This window comes from Bidens hawaiensis, unplaced genomic scaffold (genome assembly GCF_021521415.1).
Source record: "Bidens hawaiensis isolate Kalapana, Puna unplaced genomic scaffold, B.hawaiensis_p1.1 tig00016959_1, whole genome shotgun sequence".
Taxonomy (NCBI): Eukaryota; Viridiplantae; Streptophyta; class Magnoliopsida; order Asterales; family Asteraceae; genus Bidens; species Bidens hawaiensis.
Window position 1 is genome coordinate 233,621 of NW_027492570.1, and position 22,571 is coordinate 256,191.

Below are 22,571 nucleotides of genomic sequence, written 5' to 3' on the forward strand. Positions count from 1 at the left end.
CATGAGTTCGTTATCCACTTAAGCTTTAAAAGCTAGTGATTGCACATGCATTCATGGCTTCTCATATTCTCTCCAATCCCATTATTCTCAATCAAAGAGGAAGAAGCATTATCACAACTCAGGCTTCAAAATTCCCTGGGTTTTCACCTAAGTCGGTAAGTTTTCAATCTATTTTGACCAGCTAATATTAATGTAACTCTCTTATACTTTTGTAAATAGTGAAAAGATGCCGTTGCAAAGACAGTAAACATTATTATTATTATTATTATTAGTATTATTATAAAACCTTTTTCGAGATTCAACTAAAGCTTTAAGTTTAATGTATTTTTTTTTAGTTTGCTGGTTGTGTTTGGTGCTGATTTGACTCCTTTTCACCTGAAAATATAAAATAAAATGAAACAAAACAAATTAACTAGAAATAATAAATCATAGGTTGAGAGAAAGTCATGTCACGAGTTAACTTTTTGCGGCTTTTAAAATAAAGAACAACAATATTACATGTTTATTTTAATTCATTCGAGTTAAGTGTCATTTTAATACTTGTGGTTTATTCAATTACGCAACTTTAGTATCGTTTTTGAATTTATTACAAATGGCTACCTTACTTTTCTAAAACTTGCAATTTTAGTATTTTTTTCTAGTCTCGTCTATTTTGTCTGTTAAGTCAGTGGTAAATTAGTAATTTTGATTGTTTTATTTATTTTCTCTTTTGAGCTAGATGCCATTTTCATACATGTGGTGTGTTCAGTTATGCAACTTTAGTACATTTTTTATGAATTTATTGTATCTGGATACTTTGATTAGTTTTGGATAGATAGATAGACAAACAAAAATAGATGTTACATATTACAATTAAAATGCAACTAAAATACATGATAGAGATGAAAAACAACCATGAAATGTATAACATCTTTTAGCTTTTTGTTCTTGATTGCCAATTTACTTCTAGTAGCTCAAGATCCGAGTTCATCTTAGCCAATTTTCTTGCATTTTCTTTATGTGCATTGATTTTTTTTTCAAGCTCGGGTATGATAAACAGTAGCTCTTTAACAAATCGAGGATCAAGCCAAATAACAATCACACAACTTCACACTTCTTAGAATAAGTGCAACTTCGTACCTCTATATGACTATATCCAGAAACGGTTAAGAAATAGAGAAGTGCAATGTGTGCACTCTACTGTTAGGAAATGCAAAACGTTTAATACATTATTTGTGAAATTATTAAAAAAGATTATCCTGTACTTGTTATTGCATATATATGTTTACCGGTAAATAAAATGATATATTAAATAATTAGTTGTTCTTATTTGAGAGTGTGGCATATAATTAGTATAGGTTTGTTTGGATTTTAATAATTTTTTTTAAATGTTATTGGTTGATAATAATTTCAACCCAGTTTATTTTTACTGGTGGTTCTAAATTTAAAAAAGTTGGCCCCAATGGTCCCCCGTTAAAAATGACTTAACGATGTTACTTTTTTTCCCCGAATTTCAAACTAATATTTTAGGGTTTTTGATCGAAAAGAGGATACGAGTCGATTGATGCACAACTTAGTTTCGAAACGGTGCTCTAAAACGACAAAACAATGTTTCAATTTGGGTGTTTGAACTTCCAATTAACAAAAATCAAGCTGTTTGGGTTATCGTTTCGAGTTAAGTTATACACCAATCGACTTGTATCTTCCTTCCAATCAAAAACCCTAGAGCATTAGTTTGAAATTCAGAAAAAAATATAACGTTGTTAAATCCTTTTTAACGGGGGATCATTAAGGGCTAACTTTTTTAAATTTGGGACCCCTAGTGATGATAAACTGACTTAGAATTATTATCGGCAATACTATTAAATAAGGATTATTAAATTCAATAAACCTTATTATAATAAAATATAATTATACTTGCAGATTTTCAAGAAATGTGAAACTTGTGGAGGGTCAGGTGCCATCGACTGCGCTGGATGCAAGGTCTCGTTATTTCTTGCTAAATGTGATTATATTAGACCAAAATACTTATATTAATCATTATTTTTATCACCACCGTACACTTACTTAGGCTATGTGTATGTAGTAGAGGGCTACAAAATGGGCGGTGATTTTAGACACGTGACGTCATGTCAGCATAGGAGCGATTTTCATTTTAAAGACGTAGTGGCTTTGTAGCCCTATCACATCGTCACGTCATATTTTTAAAATTTTTTTATAATTAAATTAAACAAATAAAAACTCATAAAATTAAATAAATAAAAATTCATTACATTAAAATAAATAAGTAAACACATTAAAATAGAAAGAATACCCAAAAAAAAAAAGAAAACAGATAAAAAAAAGAAAGTACCAAATGTTTCCATCATCATCTTCCACCCATCAGCTTCAAACTTAAACCATGTTCACTTCTGCATTCTTCCACACCCACTTATTCAACCTCAACCTTCAAGAATCTCTTATCTCCTCACTCCCCACACAAAATCCAACTAAACCTACATTTATCCAAAACCCACGTTAAATTAATAAAATAATATTATTTTACAAACATCATCGGCGACAAATACATGTCGCCCGGACACCCCCTGTCGCTGGAGGGGGGGGGGGGGGGTTTCTCGCCAATTATCACCCCTTGTCGCCCATTATTGTCGCCCACTACACTTGGACTTAGCAGTTATTCGATTTTAATAATCCCAAGCTAAAGGCTATTAACCAATTATAATTCTAACTGAGTTTATCGTTATTGATGGCCTCAAGTTAAAAAAAAAGTGGCTCTCAGTGGTCCTCGTTAAATTTTTTTTTTTTTTTCTGAATTTCAAACTGATGTTTTAGGACTTTTGATAAGTAGGAGGATACGAGTTGATTGATGTAAAACTTAGTTCGAAAGGATGCTCCAAACGGCTTGATTAGTGGTTCAAATCGGGCGTTTGAACGTCCAATTAACAAAAACTAAGGCGTTTGTAGCATCATTTCGAGCTAAATTTTACATCAATCGGCTCGTATCATCATTTTAATCAAAAGTCCTAAAGAATCAGTTTGAAGTTCGAAAAAAAAATGCTTAGTTTTTTAACGGGTGACAATTGAGAGCCAACTTTTTAAAATTTGGAACCACCAGTGACGGTAAACTAAATTGAAATCATTATCGGCTAATAGCCTTTAGTTAGGATTATTAAAATCCAGTAAGCCTTACTTAGCTTAAACCATTTTGTAAATAACTAGCCGATTATTTAAGAGTTAATTAGTAAAAGCTGGTGTTTGATGCAGGGAACAGGAAAAAACAAGAAGAACGGGAATATATTCGAGCGTTGGAAGTGAGATCATTTCTCTAGCTCAACAATTTCTCTCGTCTTTATAAAATGAATGCCTTTTTTATATGCATGATATATAACACAATGAATTTTTTTATTTAACACATCTTATTCTTCTTCTCATAACTCATTATATAGATGCTACGATTGCCAAGGTTTCGGGTTAAGGAGTTGCCCAAGCTGTGGTAAGGGAGGTTTGACACCCGAACAAAGAGGAGAACGTTGATCATGGCTCATATCCAAAACTTTCCAATTTATATTTCACATATTATTATTATTATTATTATGATGATGTAATTTGTCACATTAATCTTACCCGTTTGACCTTTAGGAATAAAAACATATATAATCTTACATAAATTCATCCATAAATAAACCAATCAAATATATAGCTGATCTTTATTTGAAATCATTTCAGAGCAATTCTGTTATATGCATCATTTCTTTTATACCATTAACTTTACTTATACTCATTGGATATGAAAAATCAGAAAACAACTTAATTGTTTATTGTTTAATACAATCTAAAACCTAATACTGCATAATTTTTATATAAGTTTCATCTTACTAAAATATCTTCTCAAATACCACACCGGCAAAACCGAGGCTCCTATGCAGAGACCAAGAGAGATGATGCTAAATCGAGCCACCTTTGCATTCGTCTTTTCACTCACTACCCTTATCTCTGCTTCCCTATATGTATGTATGTAACAATTAAGTTAATGGCTTGCGCGTAGTATTACCATAATATGTCATTTAATTGTATATATACGATTCCTAAAAGAATCAATAATAATACTTTTAGAAGAAAAATAAAAACTTGCTCTTTAGAAGAATCAATAATAATCCTTTTAGAAGAAAAATAAAAACTTACTTGCTCTTTAGAAAAATATAATTTTCATGGAGTGCTTTCATAGCCTCTTCAAGTTTTCTCAATTCAAGTTCAACACCCTAAAGAGAAGGATCACATGCAAATTATTGATGGAAATATGAACCCTACTTATATATAAAAGAACATCTTTAGTAAGGTGCATGATATATACGTATTATCTATAAGGGAAACATGTCAGATAGATAGAAGGTTTATAAGTTAATTTAAATGCTTACAAACTCTTAAATCATTTTTATTTGAATGATTCGAATTATTATTTATTTAATATAAATATTATGTTGAGCATATTGAATAAATAATAATTTAAATGCACTTATGCCCTATTTAATATAAATAACTAATGTATTTATATTATGTTAATGTTTATTTTTAATTATCTTAATGTATATATATTTTTATTTAGTTTTATGCGGTTTGTTAATGTAATGTTTCTTTTAAATATATTTAATTTTAAGTAGGTTTAATTAATAATATGTTATTTAAATATACTAAATACTTAAAAAAGTTATTAGAAGTATCTTGATTTCTATTAAATAAATGTAAAAGTAGGTGATAATGTGAATGGTGAAGTGAAGGTATGGTGTTGTACGAAAAATGAAGATTTTTAAGTAAGGTTTAAAATATCATGTGGTATGCGGAGCTGGAGATTTATGGCGTTTAGCGTTGGAGACGTTTTAACATATTTAAATTGCATCAGAAAAAGAGAAAGATAGTAACCTGGATATTTTCTTTTCTCGCAACCGACTCCCAATCCTTTGTAGCAATACCAATTCGCCACTCGAGACTAACAGTTAGAGGATTATCAACAAAATCATTCCCTTGTACCCAAAAACATGCCGAGTAGTGGCCCGATTGGATAGTTGTAATTGTGCAAATTCACCATTAGTCATGTTCTTTTTGTATTTTAGAGTATCTCCCCACGGTGATGTTACCTTTAGAAATATAACATTTATCACAACATTAATGGTGCAATCATGATTAAAAGAACATGAAATATATTTCTGAAAGATAAATGATTCTTGAAAAAGCAATTCTAAACTTCAATTGAAACAACCAAGATTACCTTAACGGAAATTATGACACCGGATTTAAGATGGGCGTCCTCTTGAACATTGACGAGCACATAATCGAAAAGAACAAGAACGTTGCTATGAATCTCTTCAATGACACACTTCCTGATTTGGGTAAGTCTAAATAGATAGCTTTTGCTGTACCAGTGACGCACCACCAAATGAAAACCATAATTGCCATCACCCCCATTACTCTTATGGGATTTTGGGTGTGAAGAAGAAAAACAACTAGTAGCTACATGTCAAAAATATCACAACTATTGCACTCCCCTTTTTATCGGGACCATCTATTTGCTTTCTTATTAAAAAGCGGTAACATGCATTTCAAAAGGTAGGTGTTTTTAAATTAAACTTATATGTTTTTTTTTCCTTTTCTAGTTATATCCTCATAATCATTTTTTACCTTTTACTTTTCACCAACCTTTCTTTTTTCTAAAACTTAATCGTTAGAAGTTGTGATAAAGTTGTTACTAACAAAACCCTATCATCTACTCATCTCCGCGTCTTAAGAAAATACGGATTCGAATATTTGTTTTTTAAATGATAGCGGGTTCGTTCACTGAAAAGTTTGGGTTCATTCGTTAATACAACACTATAGGTTATATATAAAATCGAAAAAAGAACGGGTTCAGATGAACCTAGTCTCCTAGCTGTAGTGGCGGAGCCAGGTTTTATTTTTTATGGGTTCGGTGTTTTTCGGTCCCTGATTTGTTTAGGACTGCTGAGACTTCGGTGCCTCGAACGAGTACTAAAAATATAAGCCTTTATATATATATATATATATATATATATATATATATATTTTAATAAATCAACAAAAAGTTGTGATAACAATACATAAATACAAAGTTATTTTAGCAATAAACATATCAAGTTAAACAAGAAAGAAAACAAAGTTAACGAATAGTTAATGATGCCTATAGTCGAATGTTAACCGAACCGATTACTCTAAAAATAACAAAAAATCATCATATGAAACTTATCACAGTTATAGATTAACTAATAAAAAAAGATATAGCTTCATCGTAAAATTCTAAAAAATACCAGGAAACAATTTATAGAAAAAAAGGAATACTATAAAATTGCTATAAACTATTGAATTTAATTAGGTGTGTTGTCAATGTTCTCCAGGAGACCATAATCTTCTTCTAAACCTTTCTTTGTCTTTCTTTATTTAGAGCCAGAGTTAGTCCAATGACGTGAAAACTGAAAGACCTCTGACTATGTATCTTTAGTGTTCTCTTCCTTTCATTTTAAAATGATAATGGGTTCGATCACCGAAAAAGAATAGGTTCGGTTGTTAACACGATACTATACGTTCTATATAAAACCGAAATAGACCCGTAAAGGTAGCTCCACCACTGCCTAGCTGTACCTCCGCCACCGCATGCAGCCTCTCACATATCAGTCCAACGTTGATATATACGGCTGGTTTGTTCAACTAGTACACACATAACCATCCGGTTAAATTTTTGGAAGTGCTTGACCAGACCGGTCCGGGTTTGAAAACCTTTGTTTCGAAAGAAGTAAATTTAACACAACGAGTTGAGTTAGCTTTTAAAAAAGCAGCAGTTACTTTTTTATTATTATTACTAGGTTAAATACCCATGTCATACATGGGCTTGACAACTTAAATTCTGTAAGTGATAACTTTTGATAAATAAAGTTAAGTAATGCATTAATAAGTATGGAGTAAAATTACAACTACTATTCACAATCTTAAAAATAAATCACAAATCTCTAAATACTTCTTTCGATACAACAGTAGACGATACACTAAAAATATGGTAAAAACTAAAGTAAAATAGAATTATGAGAGCATAAACAGTACAATCGGAACAATATGAACCAGCCATCAGTAGAAGAAATCTTTCAGTCAGTCGAAATGTGTAGTAAAAGAAAATCAATAAGGTTTGGATTGACAATATATTGATAGAAATAAAGAGATTATGGTTTTAGGGGAAAAGAAGGCGGGCTGGGTTCAGTTAAAGACCCACACATTTTTAACAATAAACCCGCTAAGTAAGTTTTAGGAGTTAAAAATTTTCAAATGCATGTAAATGTTTTCTTACATATAAAAACGATATAATTTATATAAGACAAATTAAATAACGAAAATGTTCAGTTTATAAAAATGTTTTATAAGCAAACCTAACGTTTTTAAGAAATAAAATATGTTTTGTAAAAGCAATTAGAGAAATCATTAAACAAAAAATATATAAAAAGAACTTTAAAAATGTATAATTAATGTATAAATAACAGGAGAGAATGGTGAGAAAAAATAGTAAGAAACGCATAATGAAATGACATGTGGCATAAGAAAACTCTTATTTATTATAGATATAGATTATTATTATTATTGTTATATGAAAAAAGAAAAGTAAAAAATTTCATTTGAATACGGTTGTTAACGTTATCCTTTCCCCCCTCTTAAGATAGAAACAAGGGTTTTTCAAACATTTGAAACCCACCCCCCCAACCTAATAACTCAGTTTTCAATTCCTGCAATTCCAATGGCAACTGCTACTAATAATTCACATCTGTGCACTCCGACGCGTGATGGCTCGATCTCAATGGTCAGGGTAGTAGCCAGGGTTCGCCCCTTGTTGGCTGACACCATACCTTGTATTTCATCCCTCCATTCGCCTGCCGCCTCGGACGTTACGGTGCATCTCAAAGATCCATACTCCTGGTATGCAAATGCTTTTCTGTTCTGTCCTGTTTCCTTTAGAGTTAGGCAATCTAACAAAACGTACGTTGATTGATTTATTTATTGCAGTCGTAATGAAAATTACAAGCTAGATTCGTTTTACGGGCAAGACGATGATAAGAATGTGCGGGAGATCTTCGAAAAAGAGGTGATGCCTTTGATTCCTGCAGTTGTAAATGGATCCAATGCTACTGTCTTTGCTTATGGTGCTACTGGTACCGGTAAAACTTTTTTAATGCAGGTATCTCCACTTTGCCAATTACTCGCTCAACTGCTTTCTTTAAATTCAGATTTTTCAAACACAAAATAAAGATATTTGAGAAAAGATAAACAAGTAAATTAGCAACATTAGACATAGGGGTGTCAATCATGTCGGGCTGGCGGGTTGAAATGTGCAACCCGAACCCGACCCATATTATTATTCATGCAAAAGATTTCAATCCTAACCCGCACCCATAAAAATTCGGGACCATGCTTGACCCTACTATAAAAATTAAAAGATGTGTTTAAAATAAAATGGATATAACTTAAAGTCTGTAGAGAAAAATGAGTAATATGATCTTTTTTATTTTTAAAAGTAATTAAATCATGAAATTTTATAGTATATTGCAAGAGTATATTTGGAAAATAGGAAATGGAAAAAACAAAAGCAAAATTATAATTATAAAAGTGTAATTTTAATTACTTAAATGGGTTAAAGGGTCAACCCGTTTTTTTTATACGGGTGAACTCGAACCTGACCCTTTTTTTAAACGGGCTATGTTAGTCAACCCGACCCCAACCTGTTTTTTAAATGCGCTGTGTTAGTCAAGCCAAAACCTGCTTTTTTTCGTGTCGGCTTCGAGTCGTGTCAATAGTTGCCGTCCCTAATTAGATAGTCGATCGTTGATGTGGTTAAAGTAGTTTAATAATTATTAACTAAATTAACTAAAAATAAACACTAAGTAATACTCTAGACTCTCTAAAACTCGACTAAACTACTAACCGGCAAGTGAACCGGTCGACTCTAGTACAGCTAAGTAAGTCCGAATATTGAACCCATAGGACTCTTTAAATTACGTTAACTAGCTAAATTAAGACTTAACTACAGACACGACTATTTATTTATTAGTATTGGGGTGTTTTACTAAAAACTAATATTAAACTAATATTAAATTAATCACTAAGACTTAAAGACGACTTAAACCTAGACTTAATTCAAATGATGACAAGCAACCACCTAGGTTAGAATTCCTAATGTATCAGTTATCAAATAGTTGGAAAATGCTAAGTTATGGAACTGAGATATTAAATTATTCACTTAAAGAAAACCCAAACAGGACCCCTGACCCTTCTCAAGAAGACACCTATGGATTTCTATTAAGTTCTTAAAAAACACCAGTTTAATTAGACTCGCTTACGGTCGCTAATTTATTTTATGATAAGTACCTTTATAAGAAATCCTACTTTACAGCGCGGAAATCAAAGGTAGTTTAAAGTATTCACTCGACTAGATAAACAAGGCTGGAAAATCAAACCTAGATGGACTTCTTACAAAGAACTAAATCTAGCAATCTTAAACAACCAAGACTTATCATATAATCTATCACCTCTCAGTTATTTAGATTAGCAGCACACTTAGGTCTATTTGATTTATTAATATTGTTCCTATGACTTTATTGCAAATCAACCATAAACTAGTCAAAAACACACAGTAGATGACCTTACAGAATCCTATCATATGATAGACAATCACCAAGGAAACCATGAAACAATAAAACTTGTCAAACAATCCTAAGCACACATATGCATCGAATGAAAAACAAGAAACCTCCTACTTAAACATAAACCATAACAAAAGCAAAGTCCAAACTAAAATCCAACGTCAACAAAAGTTCATCATAAACCTAGGTGGTTTAGGGGTTTAGCCAACAACCATACTCAAGAACAAAACAAATAAATAAGGTTCAAATAATAAATTCATGACGAAAATAATAAATTCAAACCAAATAATAACGATGATTTGATGAATAGGTGTTGAACCCGGATGCTATCTGGTTGAACCAACGGCTTTTTCTCTTCTCCTTTTTGTGTTGCTAGAACTTTCGGCTGACCTTCTCTCTTTTCTTTTCTTTTTTTTTTTTACTTCTGTTCCGTCCCTTCCCGATTATTGTCAAAACTCTCTTTTTATGATGTCCCTTTTTCCACCGCCTTTGTTTCCTGAAACAAAGCCCAAGGCGAAAGAATTTTAATGTGGGCTTTATATTGTTATATAAACTTGATCATAATAACTAAATAAATATATTTGTCTTATCACCACACCTAAACACCTAAATGCAATTCAAGATTCTAACATATTATAGTTTTGTTGTTTTATGTAACATACATATAGTACTTGTTATTGTTATTATTATTAGATATTATTACATACGTTTTTTTTCTTTTTAAAATAACATTTAATAGTTAATAGTTAACTAGTAATATATAACATATGCTTGACCCTTCATTTGTCGGTCTCAAGTTTAGTAAAAGTATCAATTTTTAGCTCATTTTCTCTTAAAACCTTAAAACCCCATATTTGAACCAATTAATAATAACACTCAATAAAATCTGGCTCAAAAATACTTAAAAGTATAGGAAATATTATATTATAATATGTATATTTTGGACCACATCAATCTATTTTTCAATGGAACTATGGGATTTGAAATGATGAAGTGATTATTATGCTTGAATGCAGGGAAATGATGAGGTGGCAGGTCTTATGCTAATGGCTACATCAACTATTTTGTCTCTGTGTGAGAAGATGGGAGGGAAAACTGTAGAAATTTCATACTATGAGATTTACATGGAGAGATGTTATGATCTATTGGAAGTAAACGCCAAGGAAATCGCCATTTTGGATGATAAAGATGGGCGCCCTCATCCCATTGGACTTTCCAAAATCCCAATACATTCAATGCTTGATTTTCAAGAGACCTTCTCTTGTGGCTTGCAGAGGCGAAAAGTTGCACGCACGGGTCTTAATGATGTCTCTAGTCGAAGTCATGGGATTCTTGTCATTTCTGTTTCAAATGGTCACGTGTCCGGGAAACTAAACCTCATTGACTTAGCAGGTATTCTCTAACCTAAACTTGTTTCTCATCTATATATCTATTATGTATTGTTGTTTAGTGATATTAATATGCGTTCCCGCCAGGAAATGAAGACAATAAGAAGAGTGCTAATGATGGTGTTCGACTTCATGAGAGTACAAAGATTAATCAATCATTATTTGCACTATCACAAGTTATACACGCACTAAACAACAACACCTCTCGAATTCCGTACCGAGACAGCAAGTTGACCAGGATTCTGCAAGATTCTCTAGGAGGAACAAGTCATGCTGTCATGGTAGCTTGTCTGGTATGAACAACTATGTGACCTTTTGTCTGATTTTCTTTTGTTTATGTGATATATATGATTTTTGAGAATTGCCATTTGGCAGAATCCAGGAAAGTATGAACAGTCTGTTCGTACCGTTAGTTTGGCAGCAAGGTCAAGGCGTATCTCTAACTTTGTACAGTCGGCTTCAAAGCATAACAATAATACTCCAAATACTCAAGTTGACATGGAAGCAAGGCTTCGCACATGGCTTGAATCTAAAGGTAAGACAAAAAGACCGGATCCATCAACTCCTTGTTCTGTAAACAAGCTCAAAAAACCAATGAAAATTCACACATTGTCAGGTATTATTTCAATTTTTTTTTTTGAAATTCATAGAATATTAAAATTTTCAAATCTTAACATTGAGACTATATCAGAAAAACGGGTAAGGAAAGCTGAGATAGAGAGCACACCAATGTGCCTGAGGAAAGTTTTATATCCCATCAACGCCAATGTGAATGTTCATCCAATTTCTCCCTTGGTTGCAGCAGATGATAATGACACTCCGCTTAACAAATTGAAAACAATGAGTTGTACTCTAAAGGTACAATATTATATGATCTCAGTTTTAGTTTTTATATTCATGTTTTCCGTGTGAACCTACTTAAGATAGAATCATTATGCAGAGCACTCTTGCCCAAGGATATATCAACTTCTTGAACACAGCCGGCAAGTAAGTTGAATTTTGCATATGTGTGTGTGTTTGTATGTGTCATGTGCGCCGTGCTAAAGTGATATGTTTCTAATTTTCAAACCAGGGTGGAGCTGCTGGAACTGAAGGTAATTTCCATAGCAAACTATACAAGTAAGTTTGTTCATTTCTGTTTCAAGTAACTACTGATACTTTTTGTTGTTAAAGGGTATTGGAGAAAAGATGGCTGACTACATACTTGAGCTTAGAGATGAGAGCCCCTTGAAATCAGTAAGTCAAAATGGGTTTTGTCTATGATTATAACTTATATACATTTTTGAGAAAAAAGGAAAACTGTTTTTGACCATGCTAAAATGACTTGTGACTTGTGAGTAGCTAGTTATTAACAATAATTTGGTGTACTTGTGCAGCTTAATGATTTGGAGAAGATAGGCCTTTCATCCAAGCAGGTAAATGTAGTTTGATTTTTAATTCATCTTTTGGTTGGCATTATTAATTGAGAGCATGTATGAATACTAATTGTTGTACAGGTTGCTAACATGTTTGGAAGAACGGCCAAAGGGCTGTTTGACTGAGATGCTAAGGTGATTTGTGTTGTATTATAAATTTTAGTAACTTCAGGATTGTAACATGCTGTCTGCAGTATGTATGTTTCTCACCATAACTACAACTTTGAGTATCTGTTATCAATCTCAAATGCGCACCTTAGTTAATTATTCTTTTAATTGCTTTGTTAAGTTAACCTGAGTCGGTTAGTGAATGTTGATTGCATTTTTATTGCTCGATGGACAACTTATGCTTTCACATTGTTTCTACATTTTTCAAGAACATCGATTGCTTTCAAGTAAGATGAGGCTTGGACCTTTCTTTGACTAAAATGATCTAATTTCCATATGTATTACATAGCAGGTGAGCCTGCTCTTCCCGCTGGGTATGCTTTTTAAGCTAATATACTAATAAATTGATGTACAAGTTTACAATAACAACTTGCAATGAAAATTAGCTACAAAGTTCTTCGTAAATAAAAATTAAATGTAACAGGTCGGCTTAGAAGCAAAAAAAAAAATGGAAAAAAGGTGATTCACCATTACGATGTGTGTTATATTCATCAAATTAGTATTAGTGTAGCTGTCTACTGTTTAGGAGCTCTTCTAGTACAAAGAAACATTACTAAACTTAAAACTTTTATAGAAGATTGGATTTGAAGTCCAAATAAATAAGAAGCCAGAAATAATAGAAAGAATTACAGAAATTGTCCTTTATCTTTCATCCAAATTTCACTTGTGGTCTCTTATCTACAAAATTGATCTTTTTTGTTCTTTACGTTTCAAAATCCAACAGCGTTTATTCTTTTCGCCTAACCCAGTTAATTTTTCTAGTTAAGTCAAGTCATGTGCCTTGCACATGAGGCCAAATTTGTCATTTACCTATTAAATTAAAATAATATTTTAATAAATAAACAAAAACAATAAAAAAATTTAATATATAATTATACTCTCTCTCTCTCTCTCTTCTCCCTCTTCTTCTTCCTCCATAGCCAAGCTTTCAGGCAACCACCAAGCTCTCCGGCGGCCACCGCCGCCATCTTCTCCGACAAAATTGCCTCATCACCTCTCCGTCACCATCATCGTGTCTTCCGCCGGCCACCATCAGTTTTAATTGTTTATTTGTTTTAGATCTTACCAATTTTATTTCATGATTCTGTGGTGTATTTGAACTGTCACTTTTACTACCTACACCGATCATTCTGATCAATATCACGGTTCAATTTAACTTGTAATTTCATATATGAGGGCTTAGAAAACCCCCAAACTGAATCACAATCCAACACTTACCGATTTGGTCCAATTCGACAACGAGTGGCTGCACACCGAGTTTATTAAACAAGGATTTCACCTCAGCAGAATACCTGAAAATGAAACAATTCATTAATTAATTATTATTTTTTAAATTCATTAATCCCAAACCATGCTGCTAAAAACGAAGAAGCTTTGGGTCTTACGGGGCTACTTAATTACTTACGAACACCATGTTTTGGAGTAAACAACAACTGGGTTATCAGTGATTGTTTTCTTCACGGTGTCTTGTAAACGAGATTCGAAGGAAGCGGACATGGCGTGGATGTTATGTTTTCTGATGGTTAAGCCTTTGACGTCGGTGATGCGGACATAACCAACGGGTTCCTGTAGCCTCACCCTTGGCTTGGTACATGGTGGCCGTGGAGGTGGAGCCCTTGGGAGACGGGCTGATGGTGGCCGGCGGGAGACACAATGACAGTGACGGAGAGGCGATGAAGCAGTTTTGTTGGAGAAGACGGCGACGGTGGCCGCTTGAGAGATTGGTGGTGGCCGGAAAGCTTGGCTACGGAGGAAGAAGAAGAAGGAGAAGAGAGAGAAAGAGAGTATAATTATATATTAAATTTTTTATTGTTTTTGTTTATTTATTAAAATATTATTTTAATTTAATAGGTAAAATGACCAATCTGCCCTCATGTGTAAGGCACATGATCTGACTTAACTAGAAAAATTAACCGGGTTAGGCGAAAAGGACAAACGCTGTTGGATTTTGAAACGTAGAGGACAAAAAAGATTAATTTTGAAGATGAGAAACCACGAGTGAAATTTGGGTGAAAGATAAAAGGACAATTTATGTAATTCTGTCGAAATAATACTTGCAAACAAAGTCAACCATGACCAAAATTCCAATTTTGACCCGTATAAACTTAATTCTTATTGATTTACCATACGATTTATCTTTACTCCTCTAGTCCACATCAATATGGACTTTGGTTAAAAAGTCAAAACACTTCTGAATTTGCACAGCAACATCCTATGTTCCATCACATTTTTGCAAATTACTCTAATGCCCCTAGCACAATCAATCTGATTCAGCAAAATAAACTCACCGATTCCCAGATTACCTTTAATGAGCACTTCAAGAGGATTAGACCCTGATTTGGAATAGTGGATGTAAGACTATTTCTATAACCTTTTTTTTTTAAACAAATTCATACTACCATCTTACTACTACAAACCATACAAACAGGTATCATTTAAGAACCAATAACTAGTTTTATACCGGTCGGGTTGTTTAATGTCATAATCATTGTTTTAAAAACCGGTTCAAACCGACCGGTTGAACCGGTTAAACCGGATTTCGCACAACATTCCGGTATTTTGAGTCCGGTATTTTTGGCTGGTTTGCTAGAATATCGTACCGGCTGTTTTTTCTAAAATACCGGTTTTTACCGGCAAACCGGTTTTATGTCCAAGAAATTAATGATATTGCGGCCCATATATTATCAAAATTACTTTTAACCCAACAATTAATATTTAAACGTGTAAACTTCAGGACTCTTTTTTCTAAAATTGAGTGCTTTTGTATTATTTTTTAATAGGGATTAACTTATAGATTATTTTTTTTTTGTGAAATCGTTTAATTTTGGGTTATTTTCGGAGTTAAAGTTATATTTATAGAATTTTATAAGGTAAACTATTCAACCGGTTGAACCTCTCGGTATAACCCGGTTCAACCGGTTGTACCATTTTGTAGCCTAATCCGGTGGGAGTAAAAAACCGGTTTTTAAAACATTGGTCATAATGACAAAACAATCATTTTTTGCATTCTAAACGGAAATAGTCAACGTTTAAGATAAAAGTTTAACTCTTTTAACTTATGAGTTAAAAAACTGACATCGAGTTTATTAACTGATAAACTTTACGTAATTGTATTTTTAATGCATAAAACTCTTGCATACCAAGATTGATAATCCCCACTTTATTATCATCCATCATTTTAATTCACAAAATCAACAGCAAATGTAAGCAATAAGTTTAATTTCTTTCCAGCAATCCATCATTAAACATAGAAAAGGTACATGGACAAGTTCAGCAAGATGCTGCCATACAACCATTTACATACTTTCTTTAACATATAAGACGCCTAGGCCATGGTAATTGACCCAAAACAACTAAATACAGTAGAGATCAATTGCTTTCACAGCCCTGCAGCGGGCCTTCTTCGTTAACGGGCCAGAACTTGGGGTTTCTCTTTGTGGGGATAATAGTACCAACTTTCCTTATCTTCAATGTATTCCAGCTTGCTCCTAGTTTCTCCAACCTTTGAATATGTTTATTGCATTTTACATGATATTCCATTTTGCCCTTTGTCATTTTGTTGATGAACTAATTTCTTGGGGTTGATTTCTTAGATTCACTACATCCTAAGCACTCTTCCTAATTTTGCATATCATCATACCTTTGACTCTTCTATCCACCTTTTTGACATGCTGCTGATGTAACCTCTTTGTTCTCTCAATTTTCTCATTTTTTTTTATCCAGGGTGTTCTTTTTGATCCGCTTTATAGAACATGTCCCTGCAAATGTTTTACCATCCCCATGAAAAGAAACTCACACCACACAAAGGCAAAAGAACACGAAAGGAAGTGTTCTACCACAAAACAATTGAAGACACCCACAGCCACAATAAATTCCCTTAGTGATCCAAAACTCATGCACACACTCCCACCCCAGACTGTGGTACGATAGATGGCAAAACACACTCACACCAAATTACCTTCAAAATACAAAGACAAAAAAAATAAGTGAACAAACCTTCAAATGCAAAGCGCAAAATAAATAAAAAGAAAGAAAACGATAATCATCCAACCTTCAATGCATACCATCATTGATCATCTCCTTTATAATCATCCAACATGCTAATGCACAAAACTAACCACAAATAGAGGCAATAATTGGTGAAATTCATCTGGATTACCATTTCAAATGAAGGTTAGACATAATTATATGAAATATCAAACTCCACATCAAGTGTCAAAATCGTAATGAGGTTCACCTCCTAATTCGAAATCGCATCTCAATTTCAAGTAGAGCCTTCACATTTTCTTTCAACTAGTTGGATCAAGTAACATGATTGTAATATGATGGAGCACATACTCGAACAAATCAAACAACAAATACATATTTTTCTTTCAAATATGAATCTGAGAAGCTGATTGGCGTAACCTAAATGCAATATAAAGGGCGAGACAACAGTGATTTCTTAACTTAAAGATATGGCACAATCGTAATCGAGCAGAAACAGAATCAATAGTGTGTATGATTATTGAGCTATAGAACAGAGAGGAGGGTATCAAATAGAAAAGAGGTTTTTAGGGTGTTGAACAGATCATTTATGATGGCTTTCAATAGCTGCCACTTTATAAATCTCTTTTTCTGCAGCGGTTACCAGCTCCAGAGAGAACCAAACCGCTCTGAACTGCCCCTTCTAGAAGCTTTCAAAGGAGTTTATACGGCTAAGATTGAATGCTGAAGACTTTAAACGACTGTGATTTTTCCAAATGTTGGTTACAATTAGAGGGAACAATATAATACATAATAATAATATATCAATGACTCATTACAAGGTTATCAGGAATTTTGTATATGATCATTCTATAATCCATAATACCAATTACATATATGCTAAATATATCAAAATATGCTCACTTAGTGAAAGGAAGTACATAATGCTTAATGCTGGATTTTGAATATTATCATCTTTAATTCTACCCTCAAACCAACTATTGACGATGCCACAATATGGCCTTTCGGTCATCGTGCTTAGGGGCGGACCTACATAGTAGGTTTCGGGTTCACGAGAACCCACTAAGTTTCGAAATTTAAGTAGAACTCCTGTATAAAAAATAGGAGTGAACCCATAAATAATTTTAGAGTGAACCCATAAACAAATTGAACAATGGCTCTAATGGTTAATTCCTCGCTTTGTAACAGATGGTGCGCGGGTTCAATACTGGTTCCTTGCATTGTTTAAAACTTTTTCACAGGTTTCACTTTTATATCACACAAGTCACAAACCATTGCCCTGTTCCTGTCCTCCTAACTTCATAGCTTCCTGAGGAAGCCTGTTTTAGGATCTAGATCGATGATGACGACGTGATGTTCATGTTGTGAATACGATCAGGACGAAGTAGGTTACTGTGTGTTTGTGTGTGTAATTTGAAAGCAAATTGGCAGAGTAACAGTGCACTAGACAAATCTCAAAACTTCGTTACATTAATGATAATAAACAGAGTATATATAGACGATGACTTATTCGTTAAGTTATCCCTTAACGAATGGAGTCATTGGTTATACATTTACTAAACGAAAGGCCCCCACATTTGTATGTCACATTCGTTAATATAGGTTAACGAATGTGGCTTACATTATGACGAATGTGACTCATTCGTTATGGGTAACGAATGGTCTTACAATGAAGCGAATGGGTTATTTACCAAAATACCGCTTACATTAATAAAACATATAATAATATAATAAAGATCGAGACGCTTAAGTCATGTATCAACAAACTCCCCCTCGTCTCGATCTCTTTATTCTTCACTTCTGGAACATCTTTGTCTTCCAGTCAGTGCAACTGTGAATCTTGAATGCATAACAAACGCGGACAACACATTGAAATTGCATAGCAAAATCGTAGTCGCTTACGTTAGCAAATCGGATCTGATTGTGAAATAACACATCGTTATCAGACTCTGATAAGTTAACGAGCCACATCGGATCAATAACACGTATGAACCTCATGTTTGACCCGGTACCCAATACTATAACCGCTTCACCCGTCAAATTATCATAATACCATCTGTTGAACGTGGTGAATAGACTCTGAGGGAAAATCTTCATCGGTGCCCTCTTCATCATCTTTGGCGGTTTGACTTACAAGATCATCTTCCTCCAGCCGGTGCGAGTATCAATATCGTCGATATACTTGTGTATCGGCACCTGCGGCTTGAAGAACTTGAAACCATAACGGGTTTCATGCAGGAGATGATCATAGAACCATGAAGCCCATTGGTCTTTGCCCTGATTAACAAACGGTCGGTTGGCTAAGGTTCTCACATCCCATCTTGGCATAGTCAATATATCATGAATACGCTTAAAGTAATAAATATCGTGCTCCCACTTGACAATATATACTTTAAGCTCAGCATTGTATTGCCACGCGACCAAGTCACCTTTCACGTCTTTCAAACTCTTGTACTTCTTCATTTGGAATGCCGATGCTCGGACCTTCGCTTGTCTGACTTCCTCCTGTTCGTTGTATCGGAAGGTCTCGATCATCTTGTTCATGCGCTTGACGTCGTGCCCAAACATACCATCCAAAGCACGTTTTCTCTTCTTCTCTTTGGCTGACAGGTGGCTTGTCTCAGCTTCTTTATTCCACCTATCCCTCTCTTCTCGTAGACGCTGTTCTGATGCTTCAAAATGTTCAGTTGTGAATACCCGAGTCTGAATTTGTCAACGTGTACATATCGGGATACTCCTCAGCAGTCACATCTTCAAGTTTTACCTCCTTTTACTCAGGCACATTCCACGTGGAATGCCTGGATTATTACTTTCCTCAAACTCAATCTCCACCTCAACAGTCTTCCCTAATTCCTCCACCTTGTCCTCGTTTAGATCCAGAAGTAGGGCAATTTGTTCTTTAGTAAGTGAATGATCAACAAATTCACCCTTTTCAATCTCATCCGCATTAAACATGCTATACACAATCTCGTTCATCCCCACAAACAAAATCATATTAGCCGGAATCACATCCCAATCGGCTTTGCTCTCGTGTAGTCTTTGTAAGCAATGATCTGCAGATTATTTTCCTCACCACTTCCACCAGCACTTGACCCAGCTTGATTTCCCGCCGACGGTGTATTACTACCGCCCGGTTGCTGGTCACCTACACCACCCATATCCGGATCATCATCATCATTCTTCAACTTCTTCAATTCGTCTTCTTTTCACGTAAGTTGAAGAATGATCTCGTCTTGTTTATCCAATCTCTCCCCCCTGAGCAGCAAACAGGGCCTTCAGTTCCCTGTTCTTTTTCTGAATAAATTGAATATGTCTGTACATATTCCGCTGCATCTGTTCTTGAGAGACCGGATCTGCTTGCATCTGAGTTTGATGTAAATGTAGCCAGTTCAGCAAATGAAACATCTGTGCATTCGGAGACATGCTGTAGAAGTTAGGATGAACTAGTTGCATAGGACCCTAAGGACGATTGAATGACATGAATGAATGCTCAGGTCTTGGCAACACAGTTGGACTTGCAGGTGTAGTCGGAGTAGGAGGACGAGGACTTGGCATACGAGCAAGTACTGTCTGTAGAACATCTCCAAAGTATGGATCCGACATTGCTATCGTCACTAATGTTATCATAGGAGGCACCGGAGATACTGGCATTTGTACTGGTGTTGGAGATCTTGTAACAACTAGAGATCTTGAAATATCTGGAGGAGTAGGAGAAACAGGAATAGAAGCAGGTGCAGACGGTCTCGTAGATACAAACGGTTGGCTTGGAATCTCAATTCCCGAACCCCGTCTCACCATTTGTTTCTTCGATTTTTTTTCTTTCTCTATCATCGACTCCTTACCCTTCCTCTTATGCTTCTGAGCATAAGCTAATTCTGCACTCGGACCCTGACCACCATCATCACCACCTGTACCACTATCACCACCCTCACGCTCTAAATCTGAATCGTCATGAGCCCAACGATCGTGATATGGTGCCTCGTAGTCTATATTGGCAATATAGCCAATCAGACGCTTGTACCGCGGCCGATCTTGAACACTTTGGTTCCTGTATGTACGTAAACGCCTCATAGTCTCGGCGTTCATGTGTTCCAATTTCATCAGATCAGTTGGATCTTCAAATAATGTAGGTTGGAGATCATTAATGATAAGCTGAAGGAATCTTGGATACATCAAGAACTTGTGTCGACTTGTGAGATTCTCATTCAAATGATAGAAAACCAGTTCAAAGAAATTGAACGGTTTGTTGAGCACCAAAGCAACAAATGCCGATTGCAGCATAACACGGCATTCGTCATAGCCACCCTTTCTACCACCAAGGCAATGGATTAACATATGCATTAGATACTTGTACTGCTCGCACAAGTTTGCCTTATTATACATCGACCTATCCAAATCCCCCTTGCACTGAATCCTCCTAAACAAACAACGGATCAACCCCTTATCAAACTCATACCGATCATCTATCGAATCCCGAAATCCCAACACATATCTAATCACTCCCACATCTATGACCACCTGCTTATCTTGAATTGTCGCTTTGATTTGATTCTCTTTCTCGTTGAAGCAAGCGGTATCCCAAAAGGCACGAATGATACTTTGGTAAACCAAAGTCTGTGTGGAGATCGCCTTGTAAATTCTAGATTGGAATAGAAAACTGATGATTCCTCTAAAAATTGGTGTATCTTCGAAGCTATCGTGTAAAAACGCACAAATGTTGTGCTTTTTATCCCACGATAATAAGACAGGAGCTTCTTCGGGTGCAGCTTCTTGATCTTGAGCTTGAACCTCGGGTTGTTGTTCGGGAACAACCTCTGGTTGTTGTTCGGGAACCGGATTATGAATGATCTCGTCAGCCATACTGTTAAAAGAATAAGATATTAGTAAAATATTAAAAAAAATATCTTTCTGTCTAATGAATGACTTAGACATTTGCTATTATAAACTTGAACGAATGAACTCATTCGTATGAGTTTATGTTTAATGAATCATTCATATTCCTTAAGATTAACGAATAAGCCTATTCGTTAACATATTCGTTACATTAATTTTCACATTCGTTACTAATAACGAATCAGCAACCCATTCGTTAAAATGAACGAAAGAGATCTTATTCGTTGTGAAATGAATAACTACATTCGCTATCGTAGCTAATGACTTAGTTATTCGTTATACCTATAGCGAATTTGATATACTTAATGCAATTTTGACTAACACGTGTCAAACTCCAAAGATCCTTAACTATCAATAAGTCAAAGATCGTCTCCGAATTGGTTGATTCATGTTAATGTCTTTGACTAAACCTAATAAACTATATCGGAAACAAGTTTAATACGTTAAACAATGAACAGATAAACCTAATTTTATCAAAACATTTAGTATTTGATTAGTTATTAGGTCCGTTCATATCGGTTTACTAATCGAATAATTAATCCCTAAAACACAGATGATATAATATAATTCTTGTATCATCTTGATCACCATTACCTGTATAATCACAAAATGTTTGTCAATTGATCTGAAATGAAGGTATGGATTTTAAACAAACTTGTTTTTCCCGATGAGGATAAATGAACTCGATATTGATCTACGAAACCGAAACGCACGGTGAATGTTTCGGTACGTTTTGGTACTAATTGGTGAACGAAAACAGCCGAGCACGTAGAAGAGATGTAAATAATAACACGTTGAAGTTCATTAGAAATTTCGGCAGAGTTTTGTTTAGAAATCGATAGAATAGTGTTTGGGACGAATGAAGAGTCAATCGCTTTGGGATTATAAACCCTTCAATAATTTCACGTGAATCGAGGAGATTCGTTAAATTTGAAATAACGAATTTCCTCATTCGTTAACTTAAAAACCTTATTCGTTAAAGATTTAATGAATCAGCTTTACATTCGTTGAAATCTTAGCGAATGTTGCTTTAAATCTTTCATTCGTTAGAATAGTAT

General features: G+C 34.4%; 2 protein-coding genes and 1 pseudogene across 2 annotated transcripts; 2 read left to right on the forward strand and 1 right to left on the reverse strand.

Annotated features, from left to right (window-relative positions):
- Window positions 1-17: 17 nt before the first annotated feature.
- On the forward strand, window positions 18-3,676 carry LOC143552630 (uncharacterized). The gene is made up of 4 exons (XM_077042799.1): window positions 18-155; window positions 1,903-1,962; window positions 3,244-3,290; window positions 3,426-3,676. Exons 1-4 carry the CDS (start codon window positions 54-56, stop codon window positions 3,511-3,513), a joined length of 297 nt encoding a protein of 98 aa, XP_076898914.1. The 5' UTR covers window positions 18-53; the 3' UTR covers window positions 3,514-3,676.
- Window positions 3,677-3,835: 159 nt separating this feature from the next.
- Window positions 3,836-5,472, reverse strand: LOC143552631 (transmembrane emp24 domain-containing protein p24delta3-like; annotated as a pseudogene).
- Window positions 5,473-7,762: 2,290 nt separating this feature from the next.
- On the forward strand, window positions 7,763-12,654 carry LOC143552625 (kinesin-like protein KIN-10B). Its single transcript, XM_077042795.1, has 11 exons — window positions 7,763-7,941; window positions 8,029-8,200; window positions 10,679-11,054; window positions 11,138-11,343; window positions 11,426-11,666; window positions 11,742-11,908; window positions 11,991-12,037; window positions 12,123-12,144; window positions 12,224-12,286; window positions 12,427-12,465; window positions 12,547-12,654. The coding sequence occupies exons 1-11, from the start codon at window positions 7,763-7,765 to the stop codon at window positions 12,589-12,591; spliced, it is 1,557 nt and encodes a 518-aa protein (XP_076898910.1). The 3' UTR covers window positions 12,592-12,654.
- The last annotated feature ends 9,917 nt before the right edge of the window (window positions 12,655-22,571 follow it).